This window comes from Genypterus blacodes, unplaced genomic scaffold (genome assembly GCF_046128005.1).
Source record: "Genypterus blacodes isolate CSIRO-AG114 ecotype Tasmania unplaced genomic scaffold, CSIRO-AGI_Gbla_v1 ptg000073l_1, whole genome shotgun sequence".
Lineage (NCBI taxonomy): Eukaryota > Metazoa > Chordata > Actinopteri > Ophidiiformes > Ophidiidae > Genypterus > Genypterus blacodes.
The window spans coordinates 330,042-357,343 of record NW_027466883.1 but is presented as its reverse complement, the minus strand read 5'-3'; the positions used below and the strand labels follow the sequence as shown (position 1 = coordinate 357,343).

Here is a 27,302-nt window from a genome sequence, read left to right as displayed (position 1 = left end):
TCTGGGACGTGATGAGCCGGAGTCAAGTTGCTTCCCTCACTGCAGACGGCGGCAAAGCAGGACGTATACATGTGAGGAAGAGGCACAGATGAATAAACACAGGACACTAAGATTCTTTATTGTCATGTAACATGCAATTCACAATGAAATCCCATGCAATCTTGCACCCCCTCACACATCACAGAGGGGGTGAGCTAAGGATCTTATTCATGCTGTGATTTAGGTGCCACATCCCTTTGACCTCAGATGACATCTCGGCCTCTATGGACCTGGGTTAAGAGTGTAAGAGGCTGTGTGTGTGTGGAGCACCTGGGCAGGAAGACGCTCTCCACCACAGAAGTCCTTGATGAGAACGTCTGTCGGGTTTGGAGCTCAGGTTGCCCACGCCGTACCCGATGCCCAGCTGGATGGCTTCTTTCAAGGCCGTTGCCTTCGGCTGCAAACCACAGAAGATCACGTAATCAAATGGCTTCACAAAGGAGTTATGAGTGAGAGGAAGCTTCAAATCAACTGGTTCCATAACTGAAGAGTGTTTGTTTTGTATCACCTGAATAAAATAAAATCATTTGAAATGAATTCTGAGTGTTTTCTTCCCCATCCAGCTATAAGTCGAGGCTATGAACTCAAACACACATTTAGCTGAACAGAACATTTACATATTTCTTGCTTCCTTTCTCCTCACATCCTTTAACTGAAGAATGACAGCCTAAAGATAAACTTTACATTAATTTCTGAGACACCTTGCAGTTTTTCTTGGTGTAAAGCCCAGAAACAATAACACAAAGAAAAGCTCCATCCTTTCACTTCAGTAGTCAACACTTGAGACATTTGCTTGCACTCAGAGATATAGACTCTTTCATATAATGAAAGTTTTAGACAAATGTTTCCAAAACATGACTTTGAGACATGCTGCTTTTTAAAAAAAAAAAAACTTCCCTCTTACCTGTGATTCTTTCTCATCAGGACATCAGGGTTATGTTTTAGATTTTTTTTTAGATTGGGACAGGACACCCAATCCGGGGCCAGAGTAAAAACAATTCCTGTCCAGTTACACTCCTGGGGAAATGACTCCCCCTCCCTTTTTTTCTTTCAGTCTTTAGGCAATACATTGAGTTTGATTTGATATTCTCCCCATTCTTTTTTAGATATGTGTGCTGCAGTTTTATTTAAAAAGATATGGGAACAGTTAATCTGTGGTAATATAGGGAGGCATCTATTGCCTTAATCCAAACAAAAATCCTTCACTGAAGGGCACAGAACATAATACATGGCCTGTGGTCTACATAGTTTTTGTATGGAGGACCAGCTGCTAAGCCCCTGTTTCTAGCTCTTTTGGAGACCAGTTACAGTAAACAAACAGGACATGGGTCACACCATACCTACCTACTGATGTGACTAAAGTGAAAGGATGGAGCTTTTCTTTGTGTGTCATTGTTTCTGGGCTTTACACCAAGAAAAACTGCAAGGTGTCTCAGAAATTAATGTAAAGTTTATCTTTAGGCTACGGGGCCCGCCCAACAAACCTCCTCATTGGTTAGATTCCTATCGGGGCGCGGCCAGCTGTTGATGCGCATATTCCTATTGGATAAATACATTGTCAATCTATTGTTTACGCCATAGCTTCTTCTCCACCTGTAGAAAGAAGTGTTTAACTAAAAAAAAACAAAAGAATATTCATATGCAGTGAAATAAAAAAATGTACAACTTAAAATTGCATATTGATAAATGGGTCCATCAAACATTCTGATTATTAGAATGGAATAAAATAAAATAAAATAGAATAAAATAGCTTTTATTGTCATTGTACATGGGAATACAACAAAATGCATTTGTGCTGTGCCTGAATCTTAGAACAGTAATAAATAAACAACATAAACAGCAATAAACTATAAATAAACAATAAATAAACAACACAGTTCCATTCATACATTCAAATATAAGTAGTCTCATAGCTCAAGTTGTCCCAATATTGCAAATGACTTTTGGGGTAGTAACTTGTCTAATGTTTGATTTTGTTTAGCTCACTTATAGCCGTCACAAAGAACCTGTTTTTATTGTTAGTTATAATATAAAATAACTTGATAATGAATGATCCCCTACTGGACATAATAGAAAGAACTAATCCAAGCGCTTCACTGGTAATTCTTAAACAAAAACCTTATTGTTATAATAAGTAGCCATAATAGAAGTACTTGTAGTAGTAGTGGTTGCTGTTGTAGTTGTTTGCAGGGATATTAGAGTGTGTGTGTGTGTGTGTGTGTGTGTGTGTGCGTGTTTGTGTGCGCGTGTGTGTACCATCACATCCTCTGGAGGCTGAACACGGCTCAACAGCGCCCTCTGTGGTTGTCATTACACTTTGAGATTTTAAAAAGTATGAGGAGAAAGTCGAGAAGAAAATGAATGAGTGCGAATCTAAATGTTTCATACCGAGTAATCGTCCCATTCAGATTGTGATTGGCTGCTGCTCATGCAGGGCAGAGGGTCTTTTGGTAGCTTTTTACAATTACATTACAATTTTTGGACACACACACAGTGGACCTGTTATGGGCCTCTTCCTCTTCAGGTTTGGGGGCTTTGAAGGAGACTCTGTGGCTCGGCCCCGTGGATGTGGGCAGGAGGTCCGGCTGCTTGGAGGAACAAAAGACTACAGGGAGGGAGAAGCAACCCTCAGTCAGAGATCAGGCTCAGTTTAGATGAGATAAAGCTGGATCTGGGCCCACATGTCCAGGTTATCCAGGCTCCTTCTTCCTCCCTCTTAGACGACGCTCCTCTCACAGCTGAGAGGCACAAAGTAAAAAGTACAAACAATACTAAAGTACTATGATATGTAAGTGTGTGTGGGCTTTGGTGTTATTGTGACTGAATCAGGCTCTGGGTTTGAGGCCCATGGAGCTCTGGAGGTTCTGGACTGGCTCAGCTCGTTCTATAGTCGGCCACCGGTCCGGGGTCCTTGACGTTCCCCTGGATGGACTCCAGCGCGGTGGAGTAGAGGACTCTCTGTCCCTTCCTGCTGTCCCCTCGGGTCCCTCTGCTCAGCGTCCTCCGGTCCAGGACGTGGATCCCCAGAAGCAGACTTTAGTCCATGATCTTGAAGCTGACTGAGCTCCATACAGGAACAAGCATGACACTTAGCTTACTAGAGTTACTCTGCTTGTTAAAGGAGCTCAAATCACTAAACTTCAGATTTGATCTCGCGGGCCGGATACGATTGTAGCGCGGGCCGGATGTTTATCCTACATCCTCGTTACGTCATCAAGCCTCTTCCTTCCGCTGTGGAAACGACGCATGCGCATTTGTGTCTCCGCTGCGCGCGCGTTTCTAGTTGGGTATCGTCGCACCGATGACGATGATGACGTGCGTGGACTAAACCAAGACGTGTGTGGACTAAACCAAGCTCGGCACATTCACACACAAACACAAACCTCACCCCAACAGATACATGGATATAAATTGCAACTCTGACTTTTGAATAATCTTGTTGTAGTTTGTCAATATGAGCAGACCTTTAGAAAGAGACAACACCTTCCAAACTAAACATGTCCCCCCCGCACTCAATCAGTCATGGTTTAACCCGGCTCAATAAAGTTCACCTGGAACTCTCTGTGTCTTTCTCCCAGCAAGATGACAGCAAGACACAAGAACCAAACGCTAGTGATCGGTCGATGAGGCGTCATGAAGCGTTTCGACACATTGCCAAACTGTATTGATACTGTGTCGATACTGTGTCACTGAATACTGACACCTGCTGGACCTTAAAAATCCCTACAGGCAACCTAGTTGACAAGACTCAACTGACACTGATTTCATGACCTAGTATATACAATAAAATAATTTAAGTCATTGTATTTTATATTGTATTATTTCATATCCATTTAAATTTAAAATATCTTTCATATTTTTAGATACAGTCAATAAATAATGTGAACATGTATCATAACGTGAACATCTAAGTGAACGTGTTGTGAATGAGGATGCTTGAGGACTGGGATTCTTTTTTACAAATTTTTATTCAAAAAAATAAGTTGTTCCAATATCTTAAAATTTAGTCTGTTCCGCTTTTTAGAGACAAGTTCTCCAGCTGTTGAAAACACTCGCTCGCATGGCACAGATGAGGCTGGAGTGCAGAGAAACTGCAAAGCAAGCCGGAAGAGGTGTGGGAATGTTGCCTTTTGGTTGTCCCAGTATTGTAAAGGATCCTGGGACCTGGCAATATTGCCCTCAGCCAGGTACCTCTGCACCTCTTGAATGGCGTCAGCTGTGGCACTTTTGGCCTGCCTGGCCACTTCGCTGTCCAAATGTTGCCAAAGGTTATCTAAAAAACAACAAATTGGCATTTTAGTACACGATTTCCAAACAACAACAAACAAATAATGCTGAATAACATGCCTGAAGTGGGTGCAGACAGCTGTTGTGCAGACGGTCCTGGCTGGGGCTCATTTGTGCGTCTATAATCGATTATAGACGCACATTCTGAGCGCAGTCTACTGACTGCCTCATTGCATTTGGAAGAACTGCGGAACCCGAATGATTTAAATCTGGGGCCTAGAAGTGTTGCTAGGGTCAACACACTTAAAGACTCCAGATTGGAAGCAGTGTCTGTGACTCGACGCTTGAGGTGTTCATGTAGGTGTATGGCTGCCTGTGTGCGCAAGTCTGAAGCATTACACTCAAGTGCAAGATAGAGCATTTTCATCATCAGGATGACCTTTGACCCTGACACTCGCCTCTCTTCAGACAACTCCACTGTAGCTTGATGGAAAGGAGCAAGCACAAGAAGTGCTTCTCCTATGATGTTATACTCATCAGCTGTAAGTGGAGTTAAATCTGTTTTAAGAGAGGTCAGAGATACCCACACTGGTTCCCTCTCATCATGTAGCCTTGACAGCATTTCATAAGTGCTGTTCCAGCGTGTTGGCACCTCATTGATGAGTTTCAGGGTTGTTCGTCCCATCTGCTGCTGCACTTGAGCAAGCTCCTCCTTGGCTGTAGTGCTTGATCTAAAGTATGTGACAATGTGCCTAGCTTTGTGTCTGATGGATGTAAGTGTGGGGATCTGATCGCATGATTTCCTAACTAATAAATTGAGACTATTGAGTGTCTCTGTAATTGAGTGTCGAATTTGGAGCTGTCTAGTGGATGCTATCATGTTGGGTGCTGCGTCAGTCACAAGACACTTTACTTTATTGGTTATGGCCCAGTCCTCCATCATGCCCCTTTTGACTTGGGCCAAATTGCCGGCAGTGTGACTTTGTGGAAAGTATTGCACTCCCAACACAGATGTACACAACTGCAAATTCTCATTTATGTAGTGACAGGTGAGCGCCAAGTAAGCCTCCATGTTGACAGATGTCCACATGTCAGCTGTTATACTCACTGCCACAGCTTGCTGTACTTCCATTTTCATTCGTTCCCGTTCCTCCGCATACTTTGAGGCCACCATTTGTTTGATGCTCTGAAAATGACACCAAGTCAAACCGAAAGCAAATCAATATATTTAAATTCAAGATTAAACAAATTGGATATATCAACTACTACTTTAGATCATTTCCACACAAACCTTTCTGGTTGGCAAAACATACATATATACATACTTCATTCTCAACAACGCTGAGGGGCTGGCAGTCCTTGACGATGAAATTCACAAGCGCCTCATCCAGGAACTGCTTCCTGGAAGCTTGATGGTTAAAAATTAGGTAAAGAATAAATTAATAGTAATTAATTATCAATAAAACAACTGTGAGTAAGTTGTGGCTGTATAGCTGAGTTGATCCTGGGTGTATCTTGGACTTCATTTTCATGCCTAGCCCTATAATGCCTCAGCATTGAGGAGGTGCTTTTATTTAGGTAAGACAGTTCTGTCGCACAAATGCGACATTTAACCTGTAGAAAATAATATGAATGAATAGTAAACTAAGAGTCACTTTGAAATTAATTTGAATTCAGATAGATCAAGTGGAAACTCCGAGAGGAACACGATGAAACAACAAGGAAATTAAAACAAATACCTTCTTTTCCGATACGAGATCAAAATGGTCCCACACGGCGGAAATCTTTCTTTTGGCCTGTGGCTGCTCCATAGTTCGTGATGACTTAGTCGATTTACCGAAAAAAATCAGAGATTCTTTTGGCAGATGCATCCCGTTGACAGATACGCTTCCTTATAAACACAATTTGGCGCGTCAATGTCAGTTCGAAACAGTACCTGTATCGTTCGCGTGACTTCCTGAATGCGATACGTGCACCGACACGGGGTTTGCTCTGTGAGCTCGACGCATGCGCCGACGCATCGGTGTTTCCGGACCCATCACTACCATCTCCCATGAAAACATGAGGGAAGAATCCTTCCCAGTGTTGAACTGTAGCGAATGGGGCTGATTGAAAAGGCATACACACTCACGGAGTTTCTTCCGAGTCCCAAAAGTGTGACGGAGCTTCGTCACGGCAATCAAACAATCCGCATACCCGCTGCCACCAGTATAAAGACCGATATTATTAGTGTCTTCGAGGGTCTTCTTCTTTGGGTCGGTGTCAAGCAAGGCAAGGGACTACTTCTCCTTCTTTTGTCTTTATCAACTCGGCAGTAACAGTGCTCCATCACACACATCCACTCTCACCTTCGCGCCACTCTCCTCTCTCGTCCTTTGCCTAAATCACTCCCCCATCCTTAGCACTTTACAATTAACGTTCCTATGAACAGATAACTAGTCCCTTATAAATGAATTACAAACTAAAATACATTTTGTAAATTAGAATATTAAATGAAATACGACTATCAAAGATGTACAACTCAATAAATGAAAATAAATCTCATCTTAGAACAATAAACTGACTTGATTTCCAAATATTTTTATATGAGAAATCTGTGACGTTTCCCACAGATGAGAGCTGGTTGTAGATTATATTCTCTGTAAAATTCAACCTCGGTGTAATGTGTTATGGTATTGGGAACAACAATGACTGGAGGAATATTAAATCAAAACACAAGTGGAGTGTGAGCCACTTAAAGGAAGTGATTCATGTGTTTGAAACAATTCTCTTCGTCTTTTGTTTATTTCATGCAAACATCAAAATTGAGCAATATGAGGAGCTGCCACATCCATAATCCCTGCTGCAGGTCCACTTTCCTTTTGTATGCATACCTTAGTGACCTGTGCATCCAAAACAAAGCAACATTGCATACGTTCATGTTCCTGCTTCTAGGCCACAGCTGAAACTTATTGACAGATGTAGCAGTTGGGAAGGATCTGTACAACAAGGAAATAGAGGGCAGATCACTGTACTCTACGTCCATTGATTTGGGAGTATCAGGAACTGGCTGCTTTCATTGAGCAGGTGGCAGGCGCACTCTCTCTCTCTCTCTCTCTCTCTCTCTCTCTCTCTCTCTCTCTCACACACACACACACACACACACACACACTCGAATGAATAACATGTCAAATGTAAAAGTGGGAGGAGCCCTTTACAGGATTTCTGTTTTCCAGTAACAGGGACACGCAGCCGTTGCATTCCAGGCTCCTTTACAAGATGGACGACCAGAAGGCGGAAAAGAGGAAGTTTGTGAGTGACAGCAGGGTAAGTGATACTGCAAAATACTTATTACTATTATATACTGGGATAGAGGTTAAATGGCAGATTGGTACAGAAAGAGTGGAAGCTGTGTGTTCGTCTTACCACAAAAGCTGATTTAAAAACAATGAAGGTGAAAGTGAAAGTCAGTTTGACTGAAAGAATGGAAGGACATAAAGATTAATGTCACTTTGAACTGTGTTGCGCTTTGGTGTATGTGTTTGTGCGTTCTTGTGTCAAGTCAAGTGAACTTTATTTGTAAAGCCCAACATGAGAGAGAGAGAGAGAGAGAGAGAGAGAGAGAGAGAGAGATAGCGAGAGAGAGCGAGCGAGCATACTGCAATCTTGTCATTTAGGCTCTCTCTCTCTCCTGGGGCAGTAGTTCATACAGGTAGTTAGGGGAGCAGTCCTGTTAAGCTGATGATATTCTCTGTGTGTGTGTTTGTGTGTGTGTGTGTGTGTGTGTGTTCTGTTCTGCTCTGTTCTGTTCTTTAAGAGCTTTTTGTGTCTGAAATGTTTTTCCTGTTCGACTTAAATCAAGAAGATGAGTGTCTGTATGGATGAAGAGGAGGATGGATCAGTCTGTGATTCCATGAAGAGTGACAGGTCCATGGGATCTCCTCCAGATTTCAGTGATGGACGTGGACCCTCAGACACAAAGTAAGAGCTCTGTTTATCTGTTACAGGAATTTTCCTGCATTAGGAATTCTTTGGTGGCTGCCAAAACCTTCTAAGAAAAACAGAAACTTAAGACAAACGTACATAAATACAGACTTACATGGGACAGTATCACATAAAACAATGAAAATCACAAGTAATAATGATAAGTCAATAGGTTCATACTCATACACATTCTGCACAAGCTGATAGTAGATGATTATGATGATGATGATGATGATGATGATCATTATTATTATGGAATGCATCTATGAGTATTTGTTTATTACATATATATTTAAACTAAATACACAGACCTGGAATATATTGACTTTGATAATAAGCTATACTTTGTGTTCAGTAAATAGAGCAGCAGATGGTTGTTTTCTGCTGGAGCGGGAAATCGCTCTTAACCTCTTTTGCATTTGAAACAATGGATTGAAGTTAGATGAGTAAGAAGCAGCCCAGACAATGTTACAGTCATTTATTTAAGGATAGATAAGATAGATAGATAGATAGATAGATAGATAGATTGATAGATAGATAGATAGATAGATAGATAGATAGATAGATAGATAGATAACTTATATAAAGACAACTCTGTATTAACACACCAAATTATTCATAATACATACCTTAGTGACCTGTGTATCCAAAACAAATGGAAATAGAGGAGGTGGGTGACGGCTCAAAGAGCATGTTCATGAGGTCCAGCACTGCCTACCACATTGATGAAACTGGGAGAGGAAGAGTTCCGCCCCCATTCATTGCCAGCTTGTGTAACATGATCCTGGGCCGGGTGCAGATCACTCTACTCTACATCCATTGGTTTAGGAGTATCAGGAACTGGCTGCTTTCATTGAGCAGGTGGCAGGTGCACTGTGGGTCCACGTCATTTCACTTCAGTTGATGTTTGTGGTTTGGACAGTAGGTGGTGCTGCTGCACAAACACGGAGCTCAGATTACAACACAAGGAAACTCTCCTGTTTGTTTTTTTTGGGTTTAATTTTTTATCTAGCTTAACATTTGGTTCCAGTTCTCTTGCTTCATTTTGTCGGGACATTATGGAGTCATAAACCTTGCAGTACAAACCTGTGTACATTTATAATTCCCTACTATGAACTACATCAAAGCTTGTAAGATTAAACGATCCCAGCATCATATCTACAGAGCCTGAACTTCTGTTTGTGATTATTGTGTCTAATCCTGCTCAGTGTTGGAGGAAACGACACATCCATGCAATCTACCAGAGCAATCAGCTCGAAGTACGAATCAAAGTGTAATCAAACTATCCTCCACAAACCTTACTCGCGCCTTGCTCTCTCTCTCGCTCTCTCTCTCTCTCTAAAAGTGGGAGGAGCTCAGATAACATTCAGCCATTTTATTTCAGGCTCCTTTACATGGTGGACGACCAGAGGGAGGAAAAGAAGAAGTTGGTGAGTGACAGCAGGGTGAGTGATATTACAACATGCTTATTGATACAGACAGTCTGTGATGAGATAGAGGTCAAATGGCAGATTGGTACAGAAAGAGTGGATATTGATTGATTTACTGCTGTTATTTCCATTTGTGTTGTTGCTGTTATGGAGCATTTCCTCCTGAGTAATGTGACGTAGTAATAAAAAGTGTGAGAGCTGCAGACAGAGACAAGCTGCAGAGGCAGACTAACACAGCTACAGTACAATAATCAACAAGCAGGTAATCAATACTTATTAGCTAATCATGAACACTCCTGCCCCCTCTGCTTCAGTGGTCATATATGGATGTACTAAGTGTGAATGACCACTGAAAGCTGTGTGTTCCTCTGACCACAGAAGCTGATTTAAAAACAAAAAAAGTTGAAAATGAATGTTTGACTGTAAAAAGAGAAGGATTGGGTTGTGCTTTGGTGTGTGTGTTTGTGTGCGCGCTTGTGTCAAGTCAAGTGAAAACCCAATATTACAAACAATGTTTCCAAAGGGGAGAGAGGGAGAGAGAGAGAGAAAGAGAAAAAGAGAGAGAGAGAGAGAGAGAGAGAGAGAGAGAGAGAGAGAGAGAGAGAGAGAGAGAGAGAAAATAGTGCAATCTTGTCATTTAGGCTCTCTCTCTCTCTCCTGGTGCAGTAGTTAGTAGTTCATGCAGGTAGTTAGGGGAGCAGTCCTGTTAAGCTGATGATATTCTCTGTGTGTGTGTTTGTGTGTGTGTGTGTTCTGTTCTGTTCTTTAAGAGCTTTTTGTGTCTGAAATGTTTTTCCTGTTTGACTTAAATCAAGAAGATGAGTGTCTGTATGGATGAAGAGGAGGATGGAACAGGATCTGCTGCATCAGTCTGTGTGTCCATGAAGAGTGACTGGTCCATGGGACATCCTCCATTTTTCAGTGATGGACCTGGACCCTCAGGCACAAAGTAAGAGCTCTGTTTATCTGTTACAGGAATTTTCCTGCATTGGGAATTCTTTGGTTGCTGCCAAAATCTTCTCTGTCTGTGTTAAAATGTGAACATTAGATGATTTTTTTTTATTGTTGTTCACACAAAAGTCAAGTGATAAAGATATGAACATAGAGAAATACACTAATTGTGCAGGAGAGGAGATAAGCCTAAAGGTCCCTCCACTATTCCATTATTAGCTATATAAAAAGTAATGAAATAGAATTTAAAAAGAAGAACAAACTAACTTAAGACAAACAAACAACGAAACAGAGACCAACCTGGCACAGTATCACACAAAACAATGAAAATCAATAAGTTCATCCTCATACACATTCCATAGAATATATTGACTTTGATAATAAGCAATACTTTGTGTTTAGTAAATAGAGCAGCAGATGGTTGTTTTCTGCTGGAGCTGGAAATCGTTCTTAACCTCTTTTGTATTTGAAATAATGGATTGAAGTTAGATGAGTAAGAAGCAGCCCAGACAGTATTACAGTATTTTATGTAAGGATAGATAGATGGATGGATGGATAGATAGATAGATAGATAGATAGATAGATAGATAGATAGATAGATAGATAGATAGATAGATAGATAGATAGATAGATAGATAGATAGATAGATAGATAGATTGATAGATAAGTTGTATAAAGACAAATTAAATGAAAAATAGAATTTGGCCAAGGACAGATGCTCCTTTAACTCTACATGGTAATTGTAATCTTTTGGTGTTGTTGCCATTGGAGTGTACATATTCGTCTAATTTTAATGTAACTGATCTTATCTGCATGTTGTAAATGTTTCATGTTGGATGCTCATATACAGTATAGGCTGCACAATATCAATTCATTACACCACAATGTAAATAAAGAAATGAAAAAGCATCTGCTGGCCATCAGTTACCATCAATCAGCAAACCATCAATGGATGTAACTTATTGTGCAAGACACGCACCAGACACACACTGGCTTTTAGGACAGAAGGCAGAGAGGAACATGTCCCATCAAAATTTAAACAAAACAATGTTTGTCTTCTGCCCCAAACAATGTGTCTGCAGGGTGAAGTTTGAGGACACCTGACCAACAGGACAATATTAAAAAGGCTCAAGACAAGAATTTAGTTTTTGAGTTTAAATTAACAATGGCTTTAATCAGTGACATGAATTGCTTTCATTTTCACAGAAAGAGAAAGAGGAGCTCGTGTTGGGACCAGTCTGCTTCACCTGGAGACTCCTTATGTCAAAAGCAATTATGTAAAAGACCCAGAACAGAACCTGGACTGAAGACACCCAGTCAGTCTGCAACAGTGCACAGTAAGACTGTTGATCTGTCTGATGCTGTCAACATTTCTATCAGCAGCAATTCTCATTTTTCCACACGTTTTGTTTTGTTGTTGTTTTTTCTCTTCTACTAGGTGGTGCTCTGCATGAACTTTTAGACAAACATAAGCTCAGTCTGAGGAAGAGATGTGAACATGTGACTGAAGGAAGTGCTGGAGCAGGAAGTGGAACCCCCCTCAACAGGATCTACACTGAGCTCTACATCACAGAGGGACAGAGTGAAGGGGTCAATACCCAACATGAGGTGGTTCAGCTGGACACAGCAGCCAAGAAGACCACCCTCCATGACACTCCAATAAAATGCCAGGACATCTTTAAAGCCTTAGCTGACCAACAGAAACACATCAGAGTCGTCCTAACAAACGGCGTCGCAGGTGTTGGAAAAACCTTCTCAGTGCAGAAGTTCTCTCTGGACTGGGCTCAGGGTTTGGAAAACCAAGATGTCAGTCTGCTGATTCTGCTGACGTTCAGGGAGCTGAACCTGATCCGAGATGAGCAGTACAGTCTTCTCATGCTGCTCCGTGTTTTCCATCCAACATTACAGACGCTCACAGCGGAGAAGCTGGCTGACTGTAAAGTTTTGTTCATCTTTGATGGTCTGGACGAATGCAGACTGTCTCTGGATTTCCACAGCAATGAGGTTCTGTGTGATGTCACAAAGAAGGCATCAGTCAGCGAGCTGGTAACAAACCTCATCAAGGGGAATCTGCTGCCCTCAGCTCTCCTCTGGATAACTTCCAGACCTGCAGCAGCCAATCAGATCCCTCCTACATGTGTTCACAGGCTAACAGAAGTACGAGGCTTCACTGATGCCCAGAAGGAGGAGTACTTCAGGAAGAGGTTCAGTGATGAAGATCTGTCCATCAGAATCATCTCACACATCAAAGCATCCAGGAGCCTCCACATCATGTGTCAAGTCCCAGTCTTCTGCTGGATCACTGCCACAGTTCTGGAGCACATGCTGACTACAGAGCAGAGAGGAGAGCTGCCCAAGACCCTGACCGACATGTACTCACGTTTCCTGATGGTCCAGACTCAGACCAAAAAGCACAAGTATCATGAGGGCCATGAGCGTGTACAGGAGCTGTCTAAGATGGACAGGGAGCTTCTACTGAAGCTGGGGAGGCTGGCGTTTGAACATCTAGAGACAGGAAACATCATATTCTACCAAGAAGACCTGGAGCAGTGTGGACTTGATGTGTCGGAGGCATCTGTGTTCTCTGGAGTTTGTACAGAGATCTTGCAGGTGGAGTGTGTGATCTTCCAGAAAAGAGTCTACTGCTTTGTTCACTTGAGCATTCAGGAGTTTCTGGCTGCAGTCTACATGTACCACTGTTACACAACCAAGAACACTGAGGTACTGAAGCGTTTCAGCAAAGATTATGCATCTGAGGGTGAGGATGATGACCATAACTCATCACTGGATGTCTTTCTGAGCAGAGCCATGATCAAAGCCCTGCAGAGTAAAAATGGTCACCTGGACCTGTTTGTTCGCTTCCTTCATGGTCTTTCACTGGAGTCCAACCAGAGTCTCTTAGGAGGTCTGCTGGGTCAATCAGAGAGCAGACCAAAAGACATCCAGAGAGCCATCAAAACCCTGAAAGACATGAGGGCTGATGATATCTCTCCTGACAGAAGCATCAACATCTTCCACTGTTTGATGGAGATGAAGGACCACTCTGTACATGAAGAGATCCAAGAGTTTCTGAAGTCAGAGAAGAGATCAGAGAAGAAACTCTCAGAGATCCACTGTTCAGCCCTGGCCTACATGCTGCAGATGTCTGAGGAGGTTCTGGATGAGCTGGATGTGAAAAAGTACAAAGCATCAAAGGCAGGACGACAGAGACTGATCCCAGCTGTGAGGAACTGCAGAAAGGCTCGGTTAGTCCAGATGTTAATAATAATATCAACTAACAGGTAATCCTGTCCCATCATATAAAGAGAACACCACAGTTAGAAGTGAAGGTGTTTGCTCAGTGTCCATTATCATTACTCAGATTATTCACATCTCTGTAACTCTCAATAAAATGAAGTCACTTAGTAAGCGCTCTGCTTTGATCATGGATTTTTTTGTTAAATCTATAATACTAGGTTTACTGACTGTGGACTCTCAGACACCCACTGTGATGTTGTGGCCTCAGCTCTGAAGTCCAACCCCTCCCATCTGAGAGAGCTGGAGCTGAGTGATAACGACCTGCAGGACTCAGGAGTGAAGCTGCTGTCTGCTGGACTGGAGAGTCCAAACTGTAAACTGGAGATTCTGAGGTCAGACACATTTTGAGACAGATATGTCATCCTGGTGATGTCATTAACTAATTTCATTGATCAGTGTGTGTTATACTGTACAGTGCAGATGAAGCACTGGGAAACAAGAATTGTCACTAACAAAACACATTTCACATTACACCAATATCTTTAAATCAATATTCAAATTTGTCTCATTGCTCAAGCTTTAGCCAAAAAGTCATGGAAGAGTTAATCTGTTTAGCTCAGTGGAAACAATGTGAGAGGTCTCAGTTAAATATCTCCTCATTGAGTCTGTGCTCAGACATGTTTACCGTCTCTACTATAACAGAAACACCTCCAATTCAGTTCCTTTAAAAAGCTTCCCATCCTATATCACACTGATTTTTACAGTCAACTTTGCTGTCCAACCTCCATCCAAAGCTCTGAGAGAATAAAGATGCTGCTGCAGTGAACAGGAAACAGTCTGTCCTGTCAGGAAGCTCTGCAGGATCTATGGAGGAAAAACCTGCACTCTCTCTGTCATCGATTTAAACTATATTTTGATTTATGGTTAACAATCTGTACCTTTAATGTACTGCTCACATCAAACAGGACCAGAGATTTATATCCAAACTAAACACAAATAAATTCATATTGGCAGCTTGATATAAGCAAGAAATATTCATCATCATATTTTTCAACCCTGAGGTGATATTTGATGTATATCTCCATATTAATCGATGATGTTCCATTCAGTTTCATGCAGAGATGCTGTTTGAGGAGGTGGAATAGATTGTTTGTGCTTCCAGATGTGGTTGCTAACTTCTTAGTAGCTAATCTCAGAGTGGAGATACACGGGCGTAAGTGGGATTTAATACTAAATTTGTTCTTATGGCCTGAAGTTCTTTTATCTACCTTTGTTGAACACACTTATTGGAAGTCGCTTTGGATAAAAGCGTCTGCTATGTAATGATCGTAATGTGCTCTTACGTATTCAGACTTCATACTTTATTGAGGTGAATTATGCAAACAAAGCATTGTCCCCCCTAAAACAGGAGCGTCTGCAGCTTTCTGGGATTCAGACTCAGAACTTGAGACATTTCTAGTTACGCTCACTGTTTGTCTGCTTCAAATGTGCCCAGGGACATCCTTACAGATGATTGCATGCAGGATGTAATCACACAGGATCACCTGTATGGATTTTGTACAGGTGAGACAGGATACCATTTACCGTCCTCCACTGGATGTAGACTCGTTAAGGGACTGACGATCAATAACAAATCCCTGTTCCCTCTCTGTTCTCCATCACCTGTGTGCCTCCTGTCACCTCGCATCGGTGCTGAAGCACAAAGGTGAAGCGGCGTGTCACAGTGTTTGTCTTCTGTTTCTGCAATGTTTTCTAAATGTCCAAATCTATCAGTGAGACCACCAGAAAGCTGTGAGCCACCTGAACGTGTCATTCTCTTCTCTTCCCAGTTTGGGTGAAACATGAATATGTGTTGCTGTGTTTATTCATCACTCTGTGTTCATAATAACACAAAACACAATCACACTGTGGTATTTGGTGTGATTATAATGTTTATCACGTCGTTCGGCAGACGTCCTTGTAAACACACAGACAACATTGTGCTTTCCAGTTGTTGATTGTGTTTTAGACTTAATCACATTAAAATCACAATAAACTATTCAACTTCTAAGTTTGTGCAGCAAATATTGAAACTCAATTTACACCTGGAGTTTTTCCTGATAAATGTTGAATATGACTGTGATTTAAGTAAATTCATTCATTCAACATTTATTTCTGAAAACATAAAAGTGACCATCAGTGAAAGATGAAGCAGATCAACACTTTTTATGAATTTACAACCCCGCTCACACACATACACACACATGCATACACACACACTCTTCTTCCTTCCACTTGACCCTCAGCAGTGTTTTGTTGAAATCCTCCTCTCTCTGCAGGCTGAGAGGCTGTCGGATCTCAGATGAAGGCTGTGCTGCTCTGGCCTCAGCTCTGAAGTCCAACCCCTCCCATCTGAGAGAGCTGGAGCTGAGTTTAAACAAGCTGCAGGATTCAGGAGTGAAGCTGCTGTCTGAGTTTGTGGAGAGTCCAAACTGTAAACTGGAGATTCTGAGGTCAGTTCAACTCACCATGAATCCTCAAATGTTGTCTGTGGTCTTCATGTCCCTCAGATGAAGAGTCTTTTTCAGGGCTCTCCAACCTTTTTCACACCAGGAGCCTCTTTACAAAACTCTAACTGGCCACAAGCTCCTAGTGCTTTTTTCTTAAATTTATAAACTGTTTAGTGAATTTAAGAGCAGAAACATATAAACTGCTCTGATGTGTTTTTATGTAACTGCTCATTTAAAAATAGATGGATAATTTGTCACCAACAGTGGAATATATGTCAGTGTTTGCCACGACCCCTGATATGTAAACTCTGTTTGCTCACGCTGGGAAGCGTCTGCTTCTCTCTGAACTTGAGTCTCTCTCTTCTGCTCAAACGTGTGTTTTGGACGCCACTATAGCTCTCATATTGTTTCATCCACTTCAGCTTATTTCCATGTAAGTTGTGTTGTTTATGTGCTGCCACTGAATCACTTCCTCACTGTAGGCAGTGTAGAATGCTCTGTGTGCCATCTCTGCCTGCTGTGCTGGAGTGTGTGTGGATGATGGTGTGTGTGTGGCCTGGTGTGTGCCAGTGGATTGAAGACTTTTTTGTGAGACCAGGCTTTAAGTCTCTACCTGATGTCTTCTTGTGAAATAATGACTCCAAAACACAAAAACACTGTTGAAGCTAAAGAGGAAGACAGATGAGCTCATTGATCAGCAGTAAGTAGTGATAGCATTAGGAGAGACGCCTCAGATAAGCCCACTAGAGCTTCTAGTCTCTCCTGCACTCTTTGGATGATTAATTGTCCTATTCTGGTTTCATCCTGTTTTTGTAGCGTTAATAAATGAATAAATATAAAGACAAATATTGGAACTATACAAACATGCTGCTGATGTAAAGTGGTGTGTGCGTGCGTGCTTGCGTGCGTGCGAGCGTGTGTGCGTGTGTGCGTGCGTGCGTGCGTGCGTGCGTGCGTGCGTGCGTGCGTGCGTGCGTGCGTGCGTGCGTGCGTGCGTGTGTTAGTTTCCCTGGACCAGAATCAAAACTTAACTAATATCAAATATGGGATTCAAATGAGTTGTCTGTGATTCCAGTAAAAAATAATCTCATATTTCATATTTTGATTTATAGGTGACAATGTGTTATTGAAACTTATTTCTTTAAAGATGATAAAGTGACCATTACGCAAAGCTAAAGCTGGTATAATATGATAGTATGTTGATGTCAATGTATTACATGTATACTTGACCCTCAGCAGTGTTTTGTTGAAATCCTCCTCTCTCTGCAGGCTGTATGACTGTGAGATCTCAGTTGAAGGCTGTGCTGCTCTGGCCTCAGCTCTGAAGTCCAACCCCTCCCATCTGAGAGAGCTGGACCTGGGTTGTAACAAGCTGCAGGATTCAGGAGTGAAGCTGCTGTCTGAGTTTGTGGAGAGTCCAAACTGTAAACTGGAGATTCTGAGGTCAGTTCAACTCACCATGAATCCTCAAATGTTGTCTGTGGTCTTCATGTTCCTCAGATGAAGAGTCTTTTTCAGGGCTCTCCAACCTTTTTCACACCAGGAGCTTCTTTTCAAAACTCAACGTGGCCACAAGCTCCTAGTGCTTTTTTCTTGAATTTATAAACTGTTTATGAATATTTAAGAGCAGAAACATATAAACTGCTCTGATGTGTTTTTATGTAACTGCTCATTTAAAAATAGATGGACAATTTGTCACCAACAGTGGAATATATGTCAGTGTTTGCCACGACCCCTGATATGTAAACTCTGTTTGCTCACGCTGGGAAGCGTCTGCTTCTCTCTGAACTCCAGTCTCTCTCTTCTGCTCAAACGTGTGTTTTGGACGCCACTATAGCTCTCATATTGTTTCATCCACTTCAGCTTATTTCCATGTAAGTTGTGTTGTTTATGTGCTGCCACTGAATCACTTCCTCACTGTAGGCAGTGTAGAATGCTCTGTGTGCCATCTCTGCCTGCTGTGCTGGAGTGTGTGTGGATGATGGTGTGTGTGTGGCCTGGTGTGTGCCAGCGGATTGAAGACTTTTTTGTGAGACCAGGCTTTGAGTCTCTACCTGAAGTCTTCTTGTGAAATAATGACTGTGCGTGCGTGCGTGCGTGCGTGCGTGCGTGCGTGCGTGCGTGCGTGCGTGCGTGCATGCGTGCGTGCGTGCGTGTGTGTTCTTCCCTGGATCAGAATCACCAGTTATCAAATATGGGGTTTAAATGAGCTGTATGTGAGGGGTCTAGTGTTTGTATCTTTCTGTGGCCTGTGGCAGACGGCCAATAGGGGGTTGGCAAGTGCCCCAGTCAGAGGGAAGAGGGGATTTGACTGCAAGTGTATTTCAATATGTTTTAAAACATTGTATGTTTGAGATGTGATCAGCTGCTCCTCCTCCATCAGTGAGCTCAAGCCAAGAACCTTCATCACTGACAGACTGAGTCACAGTTGGGGTTCTTATCTGCCTTGGTGGAGGTGTAGTGTTTCACCTGTATTGATGATGTGATGCCTTGGTGAGCTCCTTAAAAACAAGCTGCAAGCTGCTGGGAGATATTTTAGGAAGAAGCTTCCTTGTTTGCTGATTTATTTGCTGTTAATGAAACTCAACATGTGTTTCTGCTCTGTGCTGTAATGTGTGTGATGGTAAATGTATCATAATGTCCATTTCCACAACATGGATCCATCAGTAAACAACACAGTGATCAGCTTGCATCACAACTGACTGAAGCTGCTCAACAAACACTTAAGGTTCATTGATTTCTACTGAAAAATCCAGCCTGACATGAAGATCTACAGAAAGCTGGAATAAAGAACTCTGTGTTTACTAAATGTGATACAAGGGGAAAATCATTTTAATCTATATTTTGATTTATAGGTGATAATGTGTTATTAAAACGTATTCCTTAAAAGATGATAAAAGTGACCATCAGTCAAAGCTAAAGCTGGTATAATATATTAGTATGTTGATGTCAATGTATTACATGTATACTTGAGCCTCAGCAGTGTTTTGTTGAAATCCTCCTCTCTCTGCAGGCTGACATACTGTCAGATCTCAGTTGAAGGCTGTGCTGCTCTGGCCTCAGCTCTGAAGTCCAACCCCTCCCATCTGAGAGAGCTGGAGCTGAGTAGGAACAAGCTGCAGGATTCAGGAGTGAAGCTGCTGTCTGAGTTTGTGGAGAGTCTAAAATGTAAACTGGAGATTCTGAGGTCAGTTCAACTCACCATGAATCCTCAAATGTTGTCTGTGGTCTTCATGTCCCTCAGATGAAGAGTCTTTTTCAGGGCTCTCCAACCTTTTTCACACCAGGAGCTTCTTTTCAAAACTCAAAGTGTTCACTAGCTCCTGGTGCACTTTTCTTGAATTTATAAACAGTGTTTTGAAAAGAGCAGAAACATTTAAACCGCTCTGATGTGTTTTCATGGAACTGCTTGCGTGCGTGCGTGCGTGCGTGCGTGCGTGCGTGCGTGCGTGCGTGGGTGCGTGCGTGCGTGCGTGCGTGCGTGCGTGCGTGCGTGCGTGCGTGCGTGCGTGCGTGCGTGCGTGCGTGCGTGCGTGCATGTTCTTCCCTGGATCAGAATCACCAGTTATCAAATATGGGGTTTAAATGAGCTGTATGTGAGGGGTCTAGTGTTTGTATCTTTCTGTGGCCTGTGGCAGACGGCCACTAGGGGGCGTACGTGCCCCAGTCAGAGGGAAGAGGGGATTTGACTGCTGGTGTAGTTCAATGGTTTCTAAACATTGTATGTTTGAGATGTGATCAGCTGCTCCTCCTCCATCAGTGAGCTCAAGCCAAGAACCTTCATCACTGACAGACTGAGTCACAGTTGGAGTTCTTATCAGCCTTGGTGGAGGTGTAGTGTTTCACCTGTATTGATGATGTGATGCCTTGGTGAGCTCCTTAAAAACAAGCTGCAAGCTGCTGGGAGATATTTTAGGAAGAATCTTCCTTGTTTGCTGATTTATTTGCTGTTAATGAAACTCAACATGTGTTTCTGCTCTGTGCTGTAATGTGTGTGATGGTAAATGTATCATAATGTCCATTTCCACAACATGGATCCATCAGTAAACAACACAGTGATCAGCTTGCATCACAACTGACTGAAGCTGCTCAACAAACACTTAAGGTTCATTGATTTCTACTGAAAAATCCAGCCTGACATGAAGATCTACAGAAAGCTGGAATAAAGAACTCTGTGTTTACTAAATGTGATACAAGGGGAAAATCATTTTAATCTATATTTTGATTTATAGGTGATAATGTGTTATTAAAACGTATTCCTTAAAAGATGATAAAAGTGACCATCAGTCAAAGCTAAAGCTGGTATAATATATTAGTATGTTGATGTCAATGTATAACATGTATACTTGAGCCTCAGCAGTGTTTTGTTGAAATCCTCCTCTCTCTGCAGGCTAGAACTCTGTCAGATCTCAGTTGAAGGCTGTGCTGCTCTGGCCTCAGCTCTGAAGTCCAACCCCTCCCATCTGAGAGAGCTGAGGCTGAGTATTAACAAGCTGCAGGATTCAGGAGTGAAGCTGCTGTCTGAGTTTGTGGAGAGTCTAAAATGTAAACTGGAGATTCTGAGGTCAGTTCAACTCACCATGAATCCTCAAATGTTGTCTGTGGTCTTCATGTTCCTCAGATGAAGAGTCTTTTTCAGGGCTCTCCAACCTTTTTCACACCAGGAGCTTCTTTTCAAAACTCAAAGTGTTCACTAGCTCCTGGTGCACTTTTCTTGAATTTATAAACAGTGTTTTGAAAAGAGCAGAAACATTTAAACCGCTCTGATGTTTTTTCATGGAACTGCTTGCGTGCGTGCGTGCGTGCGTGCGTGCGTGCGTGCGTGCGTGCGTGCGTGCGTGCGTGCGTGCGTGCGTGCGTGCGTGCGTGCGTGCGTGCGTGCGTGCATGTTCTTCCCTGGATCAGAATCACCAGTTATCAAATATGGGGTTTAAATGAGCTGTATGTGAGGGGTCTAGTGTTTGTATCTTTCTGTGGCCTGTGGCAGACGGCCACTAGGGGGCGTACGTGCCCCAGTCAGAGGGAAGAGGGGATTTGACTGCTGGTGTAGTTCAATGGTTTCTAAACATTGTATGTTTGAGATGTGATCAGCTGCTCCTCCTCCATCAGTGAGCTCAAGCCAAGAACCTTCATCACTGACAGACTGAGTCACAGTTGGAGTTCTTATCAGCCTTGGTGGAGGTGTAGTGTTTCACCTGTATTGATGATGTGATGCCTTGGTGAGCTCCTTAAAAACAAGCTGCAAGCTGCTGGGAGATATTTTAGGAAGAAGCTTCCTTGTTTGCTGATTTATTTGCTGTTAATGAAACTCAACATGTGTTTCTGCTCTGTGCTGTAATGTGTGTGATGGTAAATGTATCATAATGTCCATTTCCACAACATGGATCCATCAGTAAACAACACAGTGATCAGCTTGCATCACAACTGACTGAAGCTGCTCAACAAACACTTAAGGTTCATTGATTTCTACTGAAAAATCCAGCCTGACATGAAGATCTACAGAAAGCTGGAATAAAGAACTCTGTGTTTACTAAATGTGATACAAGGGGAAAATCATTTTAATCTATATTTTGATTTATAGGTGATAATGTGTTATTAAAACGTATTCCTTAAAAGATGATAAAAGTGGCCATCAGTCAAAGCTAAAGCTGGTATAATATATTAGTATGTTGATGTCAATGTATAACATGTATACTTGAGCCTCAGCAGTGTTTTGTTGAAATCCTCCTCTCTGCAGGCTGTATGACTGTAAGATCTCAGATGAAGGCTGTGCTGCTCTGGTCTCAGCTCTGAAGTCCAACCCCTCCCATCTGAGAGAGCTGGAGCTGTGTATTAACGAGCTGCAGGATTCAGGAGTGAAGCTGCTGTCTGAGTTTGTGGAGAGTCCAAACTGTAAACTGGAGATTCTGAGGTCAGTTCAACTCACCATGAATCCTCAAATGTTGTCTGTGGTCTTCATGTTCCTCAGATGAAGAGTCTTTTTCAAGGCTCTCCAACCTTTTTCACACCAGGAGCTTCTTTTCAAAACTCAAAGTGGCCACAAGCTCCTGGTGCACTTTTCTTGAATTTATAAACAGTGTTTTGAAAAGAGCAGAAACATTTAAACCGCTCTGATGTTTTTTCATGGAACTGCTTGCGTGCGTGCGTGCGTGCGTGTGTGTGTGCTCTCAAGTGTTTCACCTGTATTGATGATGTGATGCATTAGTGAGCTTCCTAAAAACAAGCTGCAAGCTGCTAGGAGATATTTTAGGAAGAAGCTTCCTTGTTTTCTATTTGCTGATAATGAAACTCAACATTTGTTTCTGCTCTGTGCTGTAATGTGTGTGATGGTAAATGTATCATAATGTCCATTTCATTACATTACGAACATTTGGCAGACGCTTTTATCCAAAGCGACTTACATTACATTACCACCCTTCGCAGAGGGGGGAGCAATTGAGAGTTCGGTGCCTTGCTCAGGGGCACCGGCGATCCTCCGGTTCCCAAGCGGAAGCTCTACCCACTGAGCTACTGCCTCCCCTTCCACAACACGGATCCATCAGTAAACAACACAGTGATCAGCTTTCATCACAACTGACTGAAGCTGCTCAAACACTTCAGGTTCATTGATTTCCACTGAAAAATACACAAACTTTGTCAAAGGATCCATTTGGCTCAAAGTGATTTCCACACAGATTTGATGTCACCAGGCACCAAACCTTTTTGTTTCCTGCTGCCAGAGATAACTCTTCATCGTGTTGTAGAGTAAAAGAGGTCATCTCACAGTGAGAGCAGCTCACTGACTACAAGACAAGTGAAGAGAGAAGTGGAGAGAAAATGCTGGACCACATCACTGTAGAAACACAATAAACTGCAGCTCATCAAATATGTATCATCACATTTACACCTGGAGTTTGTCTTTAACAAACTGACACAAAATCAATGACAGTGAATAAACACCTCAACCTGTAAATAATGAGGCCTACATACAACCTGCTGAACATCTGAGGGGACAAGTTTGTTGGAGGCTCTACAGATCTACAGAAACCTGGAATAAGGAACACAATGTGTTTCCTTAATGTCTTCCGGGGGAAAATCATTTTAATCTATATTTTGATTTATAGGTGACGATGTGTAATTAAAATGTTTTCTTCAAATATGATAAAAGTGACCATCAGTCAAACTAAAGCTGGTATAATATAATAGTATTTTGATGTCAATGTATAACATGTATACTTGAGCCTCAGCAGTGTTTTGTTGAAATCCTCCTCTCTCTGCAGGCTGTCATGCTGTCAGTTCTCAGATGAAGGCTGTGCTGCTCTGGCCTCAGCTCTGAAGTCCAACCCCTCCCATCTGAGAGAGCTGCAGCTGAGTCATAACAACCTGCAGGACTCAGGAGTGAAGCTGCTGTCTGAGTTTGTGGAGAGTCCAAACTGTAAACTGGAGATTCTGAGGTCAGTTCAACTCACCATGAATCCTCAAATGTTGTCTGTGGTCTTCATGTCCCTCAGATGAAGAGTCTTTTTCAGGGCTCTCCAACCTTTTTCACACCAGGAGCCTCTTTACAAACTCAAAGTGGCCACAAGCTACTCATGATGTCTTTTATTTACAAAGTTATTCAATTCAACTTTATTTATTATGCGCCAAATCACAACAAACATTATCACAAGCCACTTAATGATAGTACAAGTGTAAATATGGCTAATGATATTAATACTACTAGCAGGACAGAGTCTTCATCTCCACAGAACAGGTTTCCACAGTGTGTGTGTGTGTGTGTGCACGCGCGCGCACGCGCTTCCCTGGATCAGAATCAGAAGTTAATCAATATCAAATATGGGATTCTTATGAGCGGTATGTGATTCCAGCTAAAGAGATTCTTTGATTTATAGGTGACAATGTGTAATTAAAATGTTTTCCTTCAAAGATGATCAAAGTGACCATCTGGTATTATATATTAATATGTTGATGTCAATGTATAAAATGTCTACATGACCCTCAGCAGCATTGATGCCAACTAAGCACTTTTTTGCTAGATTTTGCAACTTTTCAGATTATCCAAGAAACTCTTTTTTTGAAAATTCACCAAGCAACAAATGAAGCTACTTTTTAAAATGTATTTGGAAACTATTAGCAACTTTTGAAAAGTGACTGAAACGTTAAAGTGCACGCATTTTCCCTCTGAATGACCCAAAACAATTTTCTTTGTCACACACTCAGTCACAACAACACACACTCTGTCTGCCCGGCTGCAAAAGTGTGTTGTGAGTTGGGTCAGCAGTAGTGAGGGCTCAGCTCAATAGAGAGGCAGACAGTCACAGGCAGGAGCAGCGATCATTGTTGGCTGACTGCAGCAGCAGTAGCATGCGTTTGATGAGATAAATGATGGGCGTTGTTTTTTTTTGCTCAAATCATTGAAAAACATTCAGTTCAGAGTGTAAATGTTTGGGTAGGAAGTCACAATTAATTTTCTTTTTTTTAGAATTTCCTCTGCACAGTAGCAATAACAATCTGTAAAGGGCTAAGCCTTCAGTAACGTTACTACATGCTAGTGCACTCACTCACTGCAGATGGAAATCAAGCTAGTCCTGAAAAGGTTTTTCAACATTTGATTTAAAGACATAAATGTATTTCTCTGGTGGCTTGTTTGCTAAACTTACTTGATATGTTGAAATAGTTCAACAACCACAGTTAAAACCCAATGAATATAGTTGATCAAGAATGTTTGATCTTGCACAGAGCTTACATCAACCAACATGTCTCAGCCAGAAGTACAGAAAGGAGTGGGAGTCTGTACCTGAAGTTAAAGCGTGGCTGAAGCCAGGAATTGGGGATGATTGTCAGGCATACTGTGCGTACTGCTAATCAGATATGCTTGCAAAAATATATGACAAAAACATTGTGCTACAGCAAAGCATATCAATAAATCAAAACCGTACGTCGTGACATCACAACGTCATTCAGCAACTTTCAGCAAAAAATCGACCTGTCTGTAGAAACTGCACCTGAAAATGAGTTGGCAAAACTGCTCATCAGTGTTTTGTTGAAATCCTCCTCTCTCTGCAGGCTGTATGGCTGTCAGATCTCAGATGAAGGCTGTGCTGCTCTGGCCTCAGCTCTGAAGTCCAACCCCTCCCATCTGAGAGAGCTGCAGCTGTATGGAAACAAGCTGCAGGATTCAGGAAAGAAGCTGCTGTCTGATCTTCGGCAGAGTCCAAAATATAGACTGGAGACTCTGAGGTCAGTAGAGTTTCAGTCAGCTGATTGTGTTTCAGCAGCTTAGTGTTAAACACAGTTAGTGTCAGAGCAAAGGTCCAGTGTTTCCTGGTAAAGCTCAGTCATTAGCAGCTGCAGCTTTCCCTTCTGAAGCTGTGAGAGCAGAATGCTGACAGGATTGGACACAAAGACAGAGAGACAGACAACAGTCAGTCAATCAGATCAGCCACTAGCTTGTTGCGATCATGTGTGTGAGCTGACATGAAGATGACTGTTGTTGTTGTTGTTGTTTGTCTCTACAGAACATAAACGTGGACTATAGCTGACAGGATTGACAGAAAGTGAGTATTCAGGTGGTGATCATCATTTATCAATACTTTTTTTCAAACTTACATACCTGTACATTTTCTGTCATTGAAGAACAAACAGTTCACATAACAAATCCACAAAATAAAGTTTTGATTTGAATAAATCTCATCAGGCGGTAAAATGGGTAAAATCCTAGATTCATGATTGCTGTCTTCTTCTCTCCAGCAGATGGCGCTCAGTACGTGTGAGACGTAGAGAAACATGGATCAGCAGACAGAAGACAACAGAGGAACACATGAATCCTGACAGCTCACTGACATTTTAGATTTTGAGGACATTTGTTTTTGGATGGTTGTCATAATAGAAAAATAGTAAACTGCCCCACCAGGAATAGTGCAGGTTTTCCCCTTTATGCTGCTGTAACACCTGAATTTCCCCTTACTGCTGTCGTGCCACACGGTCACACAAAGACCAATTGGGAGCAGTGAAGCTCAAACAGAAAACTTAAACAAAGTTCCAAGCTTCTAAACAACTTAACATAACATCATTTTAAGACTGTGCTTTTGTACAGTTCTTAAAATGTAACCGGAGCCAATAAAATATATAATTGATATGCTCAATGAACAGAATAGGAATCAAAATGATCTTGCGAATTCATGCAGCGATCCAGGTTTGGGCTCCAGTTATCATATTGAATCACTGCTGAACCAGAAAGAGCTCAGTGCAACAAAACGTTTGACAAACATTCTGTCCATACAGTGAAGTACACACCAGCTTCTGTACGCAGTGGAAGATTTGAACCCCTAGATGGCAGCACGTTCCTTTGAATGAGTGATAAAGTCAGCCCAGAACGCTGAGAGGAAATGTTGCTACTGAATTATTATGAATATTGCTTTGTCTTCCTTCCTGTGTATGATTGTTCACGCTGCATCTAAGCAAAGCTACTAACAACCAAATTCCTTTTTCAGCATATGTGAGGTCTCCTTGCTAACAAACTTCACTCTTGTGATTCTGTAAAACCATAGTCTATAATAAATCCATATCTGTAAATCTCCATTCTTTTCATGGCTTTGTTTCATTTCTCCATTTTGAGTTAGAGTCGTTGAGACGGAGTGTCTCAGCCCCCATAAAGTGTAAAACATGTTCATCCGTTGCAGTCTGGCTACACGGACACGCTTGATGTCTCCTGGCTCCTCCTAGAGAGCATGTGGAAGTGTTGTTGAGCAACACACTGAACCCATGACTGCTCCTGATGTGCAAGTTTGCTCCTTGCATGTTATGCCCCTGCCATCAGTGTATGAATGTGAGGTCATTCTAATGCATTTTGGAAAAAAGCCTTTATGAAGTACAGAGTTTTATCTATATAAATCTACATATAATCTATGTACACGTTTTTGCTCACAATCATTACTCAGTTACACACACTGAGGCCTCAACGTCTGCTAGTTAATCTCGATCCTCA

The 27,302-nt window shown here is 42.0% G+C and overlaps 2 protein-coding genes across 30 annotated transcripts in view; one reads left to right on the top strand and one right to left on the bottom strand.

Annotated features, from left to right (window-relative positions):
• LOC143006384 (uncharacterized) overlaps nt 1–26,427 on the top strand; it is a 160,196-nt gene extending 133,769 nt beyond the window's left edge. For all 27 annotated transcript variants that reach the window (XM_076157832.1, XM_076157834.1, XM_076157833.1 and 24 more), the window contains 9 exons: nt 16,166–16,339; nt 17,606–17,779; nt 19,350–19,523; nt 20,727–20,900; nt 22,074–22,247; nt 23,596–23,769; nt 25,382–25,555; nt 25,834–25,872; nt 26,066–26,427. In XM_076157832.1, the coding sequence (XP_076013947.1) occupies nt 16,166–16,339; nt 17,606–17,779; nt 19,350–19,523; nt 20,727–20,900; nt 22,074–22,247; nt 23,596–23,769; nt 25,382–25,555; nt 25,834–25,840 (1,225 nt within the window). In that variant the 3' untranslated portion in view covers nt 25,841–25,872; nt 26,066–26,427. The remainder of the gene's footprint in view (nt 1–16,165; nt 16,340–17,605; nt 17,780–19,349; nt 19,524–20,726; nt 20,901–22,073; nt 22,248–23,595; nt 23,770–25,381; nt 25,556–25,833; nt 25,873–26,065) is intronic.
• LOC143006391 (E3 SUMO-protein ligase ZBED1-like) lies at nt 3,975–6,596 on the bottom strand. Of its 3 annotated transcripts, none has more exons than XR_012964256.1 (4): nt 6,006–6,596; nt 5,580–5,674; nt 5,375–5,452; nt 4,071–4,312 (listed from the first exon to the last, which is right to left on the bottom strand). XR_012964256.1 is itself a non-coding variant. In XM_076157839.1 (2 exons), exons 1-2 carry the CDS (start codon nt 5,354–5,356, stop codon nt 3,996–3,998), a joined length of 1,287 nt encoding a protein of 428 aa, XP_076013954.1. In that variant the 5' UTR covers nt 5,357–5,368; the 3' UTR covers nt 3,975–3,995. The 3 variants fall into 3 exon arrangements, 1 of the variants encoding a protein (XP_076013954.1); XR_012964255.1 differs by having other exon boundaries at nt 5,592–5,674; nt 6,006–6,573; XM_076157839.1 differs by lacking the exons at nt 5,375–5,452; nt 5,580–5,674; nt 6,006–6,596 and adding an exon at nt 4,387–5,368 and having other exon boundaries at nt 3,975–4,312.
• Nucleotides 26,428–27,302: the final 875 nt, after the last annotated feature.